Below are 12,485 nucleotides of genomic sequence, written 5' to 3'. Positions count from 1 at the left end.
CGCTAGGGTACGCCATCAATGTCAGATAGGTGGCAGGTTCGGCTATTTTTGGAAGCCCCACAGCAGTGAATGGAGAGCAATCTGCGCATGCGCTGTGTGCTCTACTTCAGTTCGGGGAACCCCTTTCTAGAGATTGGAATGGGTCCCAGACATCCTAGTGACATGCCATTAATGTCCCAGATGGAATTACCCCTTTAATATGAAAGCACCAGCTTAGATGCTGCAGGAATCAGAAATTAGGAAATGTGCTACAGTGGAGGTTATGACCCATTTACATGCAGGGAAGTGTTATCTAATGAGTGATGCTTATTCAGAAAGAAAAGAAACACTTCTAATGCTTACATGCGAAATGTTGTCCTTACCTTTTATAATGGACTTCTTGTGAGTGGTGTGTAGTCTGTATTTAATGGGGTTCTTCATGTATTTTAGTAAATCAGTCCTTTATATTGTCCTTTGGTAGGTAGATCATTTAGTTAGTACTTACCCGTCCCTCACTCCGCCGATGCCACCGTCCCTGCTGGACTCACACAGGCTACGGGCTCTTCCCGACTGGATGTGTGCCCTTCTATTACTGTTCAGCTGCATAAGGGTACGTCCACACAGTCAGGTTTCCTGATGCAGTTTTGGAAGCCAAAATCAGGAAAGGATGATAAAAGGAAATAAAGTATACAGGACAGATACGACTTCTCCTCTTTTTTGAATTCACTCTGGGTTTTGGCTTCCAAAACTGCATCATGTGGCCGTACCGGTCACCGTTCCTGTCAACGACTGGCTGCAGCGGCGTCAAAACAAATGATGACAGCGGGGGACTGGAGTGAGACAGCTGAGACTGGAGAGTGAAGGAGCCTGGGCCCAGCAGTGGGCAACAGGTAAGTATGCTTCCCTTTCCAGGTCTGCCCAGGAGGGGGAGTTTGCCAGAAACTCCCCAAAAGGTGGCCAACCCCTTCAAGTTTACCTCATCTATGGTTGCTGCATCTTTGGCACCTCCTGGGCGTCAGCACTGACAGGTGAATCCTCCATGTAGGTAGCATCTCCTACCAGTTGACCACTGTGACCTGGTAGGATGTATCCTCTTCCTTTGTCCTAATACGCCTAATGGGAATACTTTTGTATCTGTGTATATCATTTAATGTATCTATGGTTTGTGGACCGTTCTTTACCCGTACATACCTCCTGATAAACCCATCTCAGGGAAACGCGTCGGGGTGAACCGGTAAATAGGTCCACCACATAGGACTTTCTTAGGGTTACTAGGACAGGTACGGGGAACCCCACCATCAGGAGTTGTCCCCGGGCTGAGGATAGACCAGGGCTTTTGTTAGGGATAAATCTCCCTTCCCTGGTAAGCCGGTCACTCCGCCGTGTTCTTTTACCTTTAATAATCTATTGATCCCTACGATAGTGGTTGTGTGTTATTTTTCTTTATCTGTTATTTGTGTAGATCACAGTTAGCCGTTATATTAGGCTTGGGAGATGTTTTTATCTAATTAGAAATAAAGTATTGCATTTTAAGAGTCCTATTTCTATAAACTTTTTTGATTTATCTCATCTATAGGTTTAGTAAATCTGCCCCAATATCTCACTGAGCTGTTGATATACGATGATCATAATGATATCAGTGAATTAGGGTCCTTTTACAGGGACTGATGACCGGGAAGGGAGCAGACATTCCCAATGAGTGGAGATGAGAGCGGCCCTTACATGCGGCAATCACCTCTCCGCCGTACGGGGATCACTATCGCAATCACCTCCGCCGTATGGGGATCACTATCGCAATCACTCGTCCCCATAGAAATGCAATGTTTCTGGGCAGCAGAGTTCACCAATGATGATTTTCACTGCCACCAGAAGGACACGATGACCTTCGTTCATCCGCTGATTGCGGCACCACTCACACACGCCAATTATCAGGAATTCGCTCGCCCCCCCCCCCCCCCATAATCTGTCAGATCATCAGTAGGACCCCAAGTCATTTCTGATCTTTCCCTGCAAATACTTTAGGTTTTGTCAGTATTTGTTCTCTTGTCAGTCCAGGTCACCAAGTTTAGATAAGTGTCTTATTAGGGGCTAGGGAAACCCCTTGTAGTCATCTCATGAATGAGCAGGAGCCGGGGAAGCAGATCCCCTCTCCCAGCCCTCAGAGTGCGGACTAGGACGTCACCAGAGCCTTCTGGGCTGGGGGAGGGGCGGCAGAGGAAGGAGGGACAGAGGAAGGTGCTGTGTAGGGGGTGTTTTCCAGCTTTAAAAAGCCAGCAGACAGACTCAGCTCTGCGTCAGAGAGAGACTTGGAGACTTTACTTAACTCCCAGCTTAACACCAACACCGGGCACTCACTCCCTCCCTCACCCACACTGCCACACGTGCCAATGCCAGAGCTGTCACCTGTCTGCAGGACTCCGCACGGCTCCTACCCTTCAGCTTGGAGGATACCAGGGCACCGCCAGCAGCTCCGACCACCAAGTGGATGCCACGCACTAGTGTAGCAGCTGCCGCTCCTTGCAGTCTTCCCCTCGGTCCGCTGCTGCCAGCCCGCGCCAGAGACACTGTGGAGTTCCAGCCCTTCTTCCCATTCATCATGAAGTCGGCGGAGGAAGGTACAGTGTGAGCACCAGCAGCACGTGCCCACAGGGTGCCCGGGGGTGGGGACCGCAGGGTGGCAGGGGGAGGATGTGGGGATACCAGAGCTAGTAGCAGTGTACTATTACTAGCATCACTGATAACTGTGTGTATGTTGCACTGGTAGGTACTAGTATAGGTAGGTATACATTTGCCATTGCAATGGGTGAGTGGTTGACAACTGTATGTAGCACTGATGGATATAAGTGTAGGTAGGTAGAAGTGCAGGTAAGTATACGTTTACCATTGCTATGAGTGAGTGGTTGATAACTGTATGTAGTACTGGTAGGTAGGTAGGTATACGTTTACCATTACTATGGGTGAGTGGCTTGTAGGTGTAGGGATGGCAGTAGTATGTATTCAGCTGGTAGCCTGCTTGTCATGGTTGGTATGATACTATTACTTTTATATATATACCACCATATAGTAATTCCCACTATAGGATGGGAGCAGTATGCCAGTGCCATGCTATGCATTTACATTGACTCCTCAGTGACTCGGTATTATCCCTCTGTGGCAGAACTGCTGTATGTGTCCTTTATTAGTGTAGGACTCTTCTTGGTGTGTGGATGTGCACATTGTATTATAGTACTGCCATTAGCATTCATCATGAATACAGTATATGATTAGTGAACTGGATTTTGGGGGAGATGTTACAGGTATGGGGTATGCCCTGTGTAAGGCACACACTGGAGATGTTCCACCACTACTTTGTGTAGGAGGTTTAGAAGCATGTATCCACCACTGATGGAGGTGTGTGGACCATCGGTGATAGCTGGACTCTGAAGACTCCTGTGACTGTGTATACAATTGTGAAATGTACATGCCTGACAGTGTCACCACTGCCTTCTGCCCAAGTCACTGGCTGCTCCTGGTGGTGTAGAGGTCAGGAGCACTGCTGTTTCCCAGATACAGCCCACTGTATGGACAAGGTTGTTAACTTGTTACCTTGTCTAGAAATTGCTGGGCTGGAGTATTATTCAGTGAGATGTCGCTATGGTTGGCACAAGAGTATTAATAATGATGAATGAGATGTTAGCACATTGGTCAGGTAGGCATTATTAGTGAGGGACACCTGAAAGATAGTAGGTACCAGTAGTGAGGAAACCTTCAGGTGTAAGGAATCAGTAATGAGAGAAGGTACCAGTAGTGAAGGACACCTGACAGGTAGAATGTAATAGTACCAGTAGTGATGGACACCTGACAGGTACAAGGTCTCAGTACCAGTAATGAACACTTGACAGGTAGAATGCCTCAGTACTTGTAGTGAGGGACACCGGACAGGTAGAATGCCTCAGTACTTGTAGTGAGGGACAACGGATAGGTAGAATGCCTCAGTACTTGTAGTGAGGGACACCGGACAGGTAGAAGTTCTCAGTACCAGTAGTGAGGGACAGCTGACAGGTAGAGGGTCTCAGTACTTGTAGTAAGGGACAGCTGACAGGTAGAAGGTCTCAGTACTCGTAGTGAGGGACACCGGACAGGTAGAAGGTCTCAGTACTAGTAGTGAACACCTGACAGATACAAGATCTCAGTACTTGTAGGGAGGGACACCGGACAGGTAGAGGGTCTCAGTACCAGTAGTGAGGGACAGCTTACAGGTAGAGGGTCTCAGTACTTGTAGTAAGGGACAGCTGACAGGTAGAGGGTCTCAGTACTCGTCGTGAGGGACAGCTGACAGGTAGAAGGTCTCAGTACTTGTAGTGAGGGACAGCTGACAGGTAGAGGGTCTCAGTACTTGTAGTGAGGGACACCGGACAGGTAGAGGGTCTCAGTACTTGTAGTGAGGGACAGCTGACAGGTAGGTCTCAGTACTCGTAGCGAGGGACAGCTGACAGGTAGAAGGTCTCAGTACTTGTAGTGAGGGACAGCTGACAGGTAGAAGGTCTCAGTACTTGTAGTGAGGGACAGCTGACAGGTAGGTCTCAGTACTCGTAGCGAGGGACAGCTGACAGGTAGAAGGTCTCAGTACTTGTAGTGAGGGACAGCTGACATGTAGAAGGTCTCAGTACTCCTAGTGGGGGACAGCTGACAGGTAGAAGGTCTTAGTACTCGTAGTGGGGGACAGCTGACAGGTAGAAGGTCTCAGTTCCTTGTAATCTAATGCACCTGCTTGTGTATAGCATGCCTGCTGGGCGGTTTCCTCATTGTGTTGTGGGTGGCTGGACAGGTGTGCACCAGACACATGCAGTGTACAGTTTAGCTGCAGGGTGAGGACTGATGAGGAGGAGGCTGCTTCCCTCCTGGTGTCCCCCGGTCATCCCTTGCCAGTGTGTAGCAGTCTCCAGTGCTGGGATCGGATCCTGCCTCCAGTTCTGTGCCCACTTCCCCCCACCACACTGAACCTACTGTAGTCTGATGAGCAGTAATCATAGTCTAGCAGCAAATAGCAGCGATTAAGACACCACCCATAATTATAACCATCCCTGACATCCCGCAGACTGGAGAGGACACATTCCTCCAGACAAGCATGGATCTTCTCTGCTGAGGACCTGGCAGTGTACACGTGTCAGGAGCACTTACTACTGCACTGCCTGTGGCGGTACTTATCCCACATTATCCGGCGCCCTGAGGGAAGATAGCGGAATGTTTAGATGCAGTCCTATGTAAAAACACAGAAACACGTCAGTTGTGGACATAGCCTCAGTGCTGGTGTACAGGATGTGTGTGCATAACCACTGTCTATCCTGACAATACTCTGCAGGGTGAATGGAGCTGAAGTGTCACTGGCCCCCTCAGTAATCAGTCCTACAGCCAGACACAAGGAACATAAGCAGGTAGCTATTGGCAGAGTAATAAAAAACATAATATAATATGTAAGTAAAAAGATTTTATTTATATATATATATATATATATATATATATATATATATATATTAGTAAAAAAAACAGTCTTTATACCTAAAGATAGAATGAATATATATATATATATATATATATATATATATATATATATATTTATATGAGTCTTTAGATGTAATTAGTCCCACAGAATGACAGAAGTAAGGTAATTATATGAGTGAAATATATCAGATAGATGACAGATAAATGATGGATAGATAGATATTAGATAAATGATTCGATAGATAAATAGATGATAGATTGATAGATATGCGATAAATAGATAGATATGAGATAGAATATAGAGATAGATATGAAATAGATATATATAATTAGATGATTCGATAGATAATAGAAGATAGATAAATTGATTAGGGATAGATATGAGATAGATAGATATATTAGCGCTAGATAGATATAGATAGATAGATGATAATTAGGTTATTCGATAGATAAATAGAAAATAGATAAATTGATTAGGGATAGATATGAGATAGCTAGATAGATGTATTAGAGATGGATATGAAATAGATATAGATAGATGATTCGATAGATAAATAGAAGATAAATTGATTAGGGATAGATAGATAGATAGATAACTTGAGGTTGTGACTTGTGATGAGAAGGAGGTGATCAGTTGCTGCTGCCCCTGTGATTTCCACTATATGGGGGTCACTTTAGTACATTACTAATAGGAGTCTGCATGGCGCTCCTGCTGATTTCATTTGCACTGCCCTCCAGGTTTAGAGACCACTGGGTGCCCCATGTGCCAGTCCTGCCCTAGTCATGAATACTGCGCTGTGTAGCTGTATATTAAATTACTATATCGTGTATGTGCCAAATATTAGTCTAGTTCCTGCCTTGTTAATAGGCTGCAGTCAGGGAATGAAAGCCCCCTTTATCTGGTGTAGGAGGCACTACTATGGGTGACCAGTGTGCCAGCTTCTGGGAACAGGAGTGCAGGCTGGTGTTTTCTGCAGAACCTGTAAAAACACCCCGGGGTTACATTACACATTATCGGCCACCAGATATTAGTCGGAGTATTACAAATCCGCTGCAGCTAATCTTTGGAATGTCTGCGATCATTCCCAGGGCAAATTCTACTGGGAGTACTCACTCCTGTCAATGGGTACAAGCAGCGAAAATGTTCTAAAATAACCCAACTACAAGTACAATATTTACTGTGTAATAACCAATGCAGGATATAAAATAAACCTTAGCTGATAGCTAAGTAATTATCAGAAATAATAAGTAACCAGACCGAGAGTCGTATTGACATTTGTGCCGTCGTTTGCTGGGTTCTCCATAAATACATTTTTATAAATAATAATAATGAATGTAATACTTGAATCGTCTCATATTTGCCTCCTGTTAGGGAGAGCAACAGAATTATTAACAGTATATAACTAATAAATCATGAAATAAATAATTATAATTATTTTTTTTATACATTTGTTTTTTCTTCCCACTCACTGTATATTAGGCTGGATCAGTGAGGGGCTGCACACCACTACAGAATGTGAGCAATTACATTCAAGCCTCATGCCTTACATTGATCTTTTTTTTTCTTTTTTTTGTACAATATATTACAATTTTAATACATTATATGTATTATTATATGTATTATTATTATTCTGTATGCAGTCTGCTGTGTTGGTGGTGTTTATGTGTGTGTCTTTGTGGACTGTGGAGCAATAGGGGTAGTAATAGGGGTAATCCATTACTTTTTATTATGTTCTTCCTCCAGCAATCACAGGATCAGTAAGGTAAACACTGTGGCTGGAGGAGGCAGTGCTGCTGTCAGTGTATAAGCTAACACTATACATATACAGAGCAGTCACCCATCAGCTAACTATATAAGGCAGTGGGTTACTGGACATGCTTAGTCTCTCAGTTGTCTCTGCAGTCATGCACATTCATAAAAGAAACCTATGTCTAGATTGCTATGGGTTTCTATAATGCTGCCTTTTTTTTGTTTTTTATTTATTTTTTTGAACAGTACTTAGGGTTTATTTTTGTATTTACATTGCACTACAGTACAGGTATATCAGTGCACATGGATCTGTAAAGGAAATATTATATAATGCTGCCTTTTTGTCACTTTTATGCCTTGGCTTTGCTGTGTGCACTTGGACAGTAGTGATTCCTGTGTGCATAGTATGCTAGCACTAGTGGGTGCTACAACTAAACACAAATACTTGGGTGACAGAAAACAAAAAGCTGTTAGGTAGTTAGTGGCTTGGGGACATAACAAAACATAAAAGCAATAAGTGGTAAATGTGTGTTTTTGTATGAAAAGATTTTATTCATACGTTGCGTGGTTATATTAACAAAGGTCAAAATAATAAAGCTTCACAAGGTGCTTGTAAGATGTTTATATGGCACTAATATAGCTTTTGTTTGTATTCTGCACCATTTTCTATATGTCATAAGTTATGCCCCCTTGGTTTTTTTTGTGCTGTCCACAGGGACATCCTGTCCATAAAATGGTGTCTGGTCACATGACCCTTTAGGGACAGAACCTCTGTGTGGACCGCACATAAGACATAAAAATAAGGGCTCTTACCTTATGAAATATAGAAAAAGGCACAGAATTAAGTGCCGCATAATCATCTGTCAGTACTAGCCATGAAGTGGCCAACCCCTTTAAGGCCTCTTTCACACGAGCAACATATGCAACTCTTCCAAGTCCTGTCCGTGAAAAACCAAGTCCTGTCCGTGAAAAACGGACATTTTCCCCTCAGTTTTCCCCAGTGATTCCTGCAAATCTGATACGCTCTTGCATTTTTTTTCTGCCGGATTTCATCAGTCTTTGATGTGTTTTTCACACACGTGAGGAAAAACATTAAGGATAGCACACAGCTTCTTCTGGTAAGCCGTTCACATGAACTTTTTTTGAGTTCCGTATACGGTACCATTCATTTCAACGGTTCCGCAAAAAACTCTGTATGCATTTCGTTTCTGTATTTCCGTTCCGTTCAAAAATAGAACATGTCCTATTAGGGTCCATTCACACGTCCGTAGTGTATTGCGGATCCACAATACACCCGGCCGGCACCCCCATAGAAATGCCTATTCTTGTCCGGACAAGAATAGGACATGTTCTATTTTTTTCCGGAGCCACAGACCGTAAGATCGGCGGCGCACTCCGCAAATGCAGATGCGGAAGACATACAGAATGTCTTCCATATCGGTTTTGTTTTTCCGGAACCATCTATTGAAAATGTTATGCCTAGCCCAATTTTTTTCTATGTAATTACAGTACTGTATACTGTATATGGATGGAAAAACGGAACGGAACCGGAAACACAATGGAAACAAAAAATGGAAAAATGGATCGGTTAAAAACGGCCCGTAAAAAACACTGAAAAAGCCATATGGTCGTGTGAACGAGCCCTAACCTTCAGTAAAAAACGGACTGCACACAGATACCATCCGTAGACTTTCAGGGTTTTCTGCATTGACTGTCCTGTGTGTAAATTGGATGAAGACAGAACATGCAGAGATTTTTCCTGAACATGAATAAACCCATTGCCTTTAATGTGTCCGTGTTCAGTCTGGATGTCTGTCCCTCGTAATACCACAAAGTAGATGTGAACACAGCCTACCTCTCTAGAATCTCCGGCAGCCTGCCTCTCTAGAATATCCGGCAGCCTGCCTCTCTAGAATATCCGGCAGCCTGCCTCTCTAGAATATCCGGCAGCCTACCTCTCTAGAATATCCGGCAGCCTGCCTCTCTAGAATATCCGGCAGCCTGCCTCTCTAGAATATCCGGCAGCCTGCCTCTCTAGAATATCCGACAGCCTGCCTCTCTAGAATATCCGGCAGCCTGCCTCTCTAGAATATCCGGCAGCCTGCCTCTCTAGAATATCCGCCAGCCTGCCTCTCTAGAATATCCGACAGCCTGCCTCTCTAGAATATCCGACAGCCTGCCTCTCTAGAATATCCAACAGCCTGCCTCTCTAGAATATCCGAAGCCTGCCTCTCTAGAATATCCGGAAGCCTTCCCTCTAGAATATCCGGAAGCCTACCTCTAGAATATCTGACAGTCTACCTACCAGGTCCCATTGATGCCAGATTAAAGCATTTTTCTGTATATGTAGGTGGACTAGGCCATGGCTGTGATGCTAGGCTTCCATATGAATGCAATGAGTCATACAAACCAGTGTCCTACATGTGACTACAAGACGATTTTTCCACTGACACTGCTAGACCGGGTTTTTCTACACTTGACATTTGCATTTATTATATGTTGGTTTACATGAACCTGATATCAGAACAAGCGAACTGTACCCCCCCTCCCCATGTTATTTACAGCACATGCGTCAAGCACCCACAGCTTGGCCCCACACTAATGAGCGCTGACGTATTTTTGGCCATTGGGGAAAAGGACATCCACAAAAGCATATTTGAGACAATATGAATACGGAATCCTTTATATCCTGGGAGACGCCCCTTCCTCTGTAATGATGCAATGATTAGAGTATTTGCCACCAGTTTACAGCATAAGGGCTCATGCACACGACCTCCATACCGGCTGTGTGCATTCCACAGGCGGTCCCCAATAAAACAGTCCCATCCTTGTCCATAACAGGACAATAAGGCTACATGCACACGAATGTATGTGTTTTGCGGTCCGCAAAAAAAACTGAGGACGTTCCGTATGGCAATACTTTTTTTTGCGGATCAGATCCATTGTAAAAATGCCTATCCTTGTCCGCAAACTATAAAAAAAATAGGACATGCACTATTTTTTTTGCACACGGTGTGGAGGTTTTTTGCAGACCCATTGAAATGAATTGAATGAGTCCGCATCCTATCCGCAAAAATTTTTTTGGTCATTTGTGTTTTTTTGCGGTCCCATTGAAGTGAATGGTTCCACATATGGGCGTCCAAAAAATAATAATTTATATTTCACATGGTTGTGCACGAAATGCCAATCACTAATGATTGTCTTGTGGTCAGATTATGCCATGGGATCTGCATTCATTTCTATGGCCTCATTAGCGCCAGTTTGGGCAGCGCCTTATGGGTACATGTATGGCTACTGCAGTGACTGGGGGCATTATCAGTTAACCCTGTGTGGTCCCAGGACATGAGGCCTTGGCACAGGGGGCACTGTATGGAATCATCACCTCATAGAGGAGTCCCAGGCTGGAGTAGGGCTAGATACTGAGGGTATGCCAAGCACGGGCATAGCGAAGCACCATGTGAACAGCCTGGTATGCCAGGCAGCCGGGTGAGGGGGGCGCGCACACAGGAGGGGCTGAGGAAGCCGCACTGTACACAGTATAACGGGAGGAGGAGGGACCGGCAGCTTCAGCAACAGGTCCCTGCTGAGGAGGAGCCTGCCGGAGACTACACCGCCTGCCTCAGTCCGCGGCACCCACCGCCTGTCACTGCCCGGCAGAAATGAGCGCCCCAGGGGACGACCCGGAGCTCGACTTCGATTATCTGTTCGAGTACGAGTACGACAGGAGCCCGGGGCCAGAGGCCAGAGGTGGGTGGACGACGAGCCGCTGGGCGTGCAACCGGTGGCTCTCCAGCTGTTTGGGAAACTACAACTCCCAGCATGCGCCGCACGCCGTGACACGCTGGGAGTTGCAGTTCGGTGGAGAGCTGCAGTTTGAGGAGAACTTGCCGCTTTGTTTCTGCTGCGTTATCTCTTGTCAGGAGCGAACCCCGGGGGAAACGCGCAGAGAGCGGCCACCATTCACACACAGCGCAGGGACAGGGACTAACACTGGTGCCTGTGGAGACTGGGTACAGGGCACTGGTGCCTGTGGAGACTGGGTACAGGGCACTGGCTTCTGTGGAGACTGGGTACAGGGCACTGGCATCTGTGGAGACTGGGTACAGGGCACTGGCATCTGTGGAGACTGGGTACAGGGCACTGGCATCTGTGGAGACTGGGTACAGGGCACTGGCATCTGTGGAGACTGGGTGCATATGAGTGGCATCTGTGGAGACTGGGTGCAGGGCACTGGCAACTGTGGAGACTGGGTGCAGGGCACTGGTATCTGTGGAGACTGGGTACAGGGCACTGGCATCTGTGGAGACTGGGTACAGGGCACTGGCATCTGTGGAGACTGGGTACAGGGCACTGGCATCTGTGGAGACTGGGTACAGGGCACTGGCATGTGTGGAGACTGGGTGCAGGGCACTGGCATGTGTGGAGACTGGGTGCAGGGCACTGGCATCTGTGGAGACTGGGTGCAGGGCACTGGCATCTGTGGAGACTGGGTACAGGGCACTTGCATCTGTGGAGACTGGGTACAGGGCACTGGCATCTGTGGAGACTGGGTACAGGGCACTGGCATCTGTGGAGACTGGGTACAGGGCACTGGCATCTGTGGAGACTGGGTGCATATGACTATGAAGAAATTCGTGGCACACCACAGTAGTTTTGATGCAATTTAATTATAGGTTGATGTTTTACATCATTTCATATATTCATATATTCACATATATAATTGATACATCCGGGTAGAGGCAAATCAAACTTGCTATGCAAGTTTGATTTGCCTCTACCCGGATGTATCAATTATATATGTGAATATATGAATATATGAAATGATGTAAAACATCAACCTATAATTAAATTGCATCAAAACTACTGTGGTGTGCCACGAATTTCTTCATTGTACTACGTGACGATCCTTCGTCCTCCGTGGGCACCCATTACCCAATAGGGTGTGCGGATCTCATCATCCTCTACATGGGTGCATATGACTGGCATCTGTGGAGACTGGGTGCATATGACTGGCATCTGTGGAGACTAGGTACAGGGCACTGGCATCTGTGGAGACTAGGTGCATATGACTGGCATCTGTGGAGACTGGGTGCATATGACTGGCATCTGTGGAGACTGGGTGCATATGACTGGCACCTGTGGAGACTGGGTACAGGGCACTGGCATCTGTGGAGACTGGTTGCAGGGCACTGGTATCTGTGGAGACTGGGTGCATATGACTGGCATCTGTGAACACTGGGTACAGGGCACTGGCATCTGTGGAGACTGGGTGCAT

At 46.0% G+C, this 12,485-nt stretch overlaps 1 protein-coding gene across 2 annotated transcripts in view; it reads left to right on the top strand.

Annotated features, from left to right (window-relative positions):
* The first annotated feature begins 2,215 nt into the window (after positions 1-2,215).
* The window catches only part of LOC122945175 (nuclear factor of activated T-cells, cytoplasmic 1-like), a 108,418-nt gene continuing 98,148 nt past the window's right edge, over positions 2,216-12,485 (top strand). The window contains exon 1 of one of the 2 annotated variants that reach the window (XM_044304105.1): positions 2,216-2,594. In XM_044304105.1, the coding sequence (XP_044160040.1) occupies positions 2,465-2,594 (130 nt within the window). In that variant the 5' untranslated portion in view covers positions 2,216-2,464. Of the gene's footprint in view, positions 2,595-10,770; positions 10,958-12,485 lie in introns of those variants that run through there. The other variant, XM_044304106.1, reaches the window with a different exon arrangement.

The sequence above is a fragment of the Bufo gargarizans genome, chromosome 8 (assembly GCF_014858855.1).
Source record: "Bufo gargarizans isolate SCDJY-AF-19 chromosome 8, ASM1485885v1, whole genome shotgun sequence".
Taxonomy (NCBI): domain Eukaryota; kingdom Metazoa; phylum Chordata; class Amphibia; order Anura; family Bufonidae; genus Bufo; species Bufo gargarizans.
The sequence above is the reverse complement of the archived record's forward strand: the minus strand, read 5'-3'. Positions and strand labels throughout refer to the sequence as shown.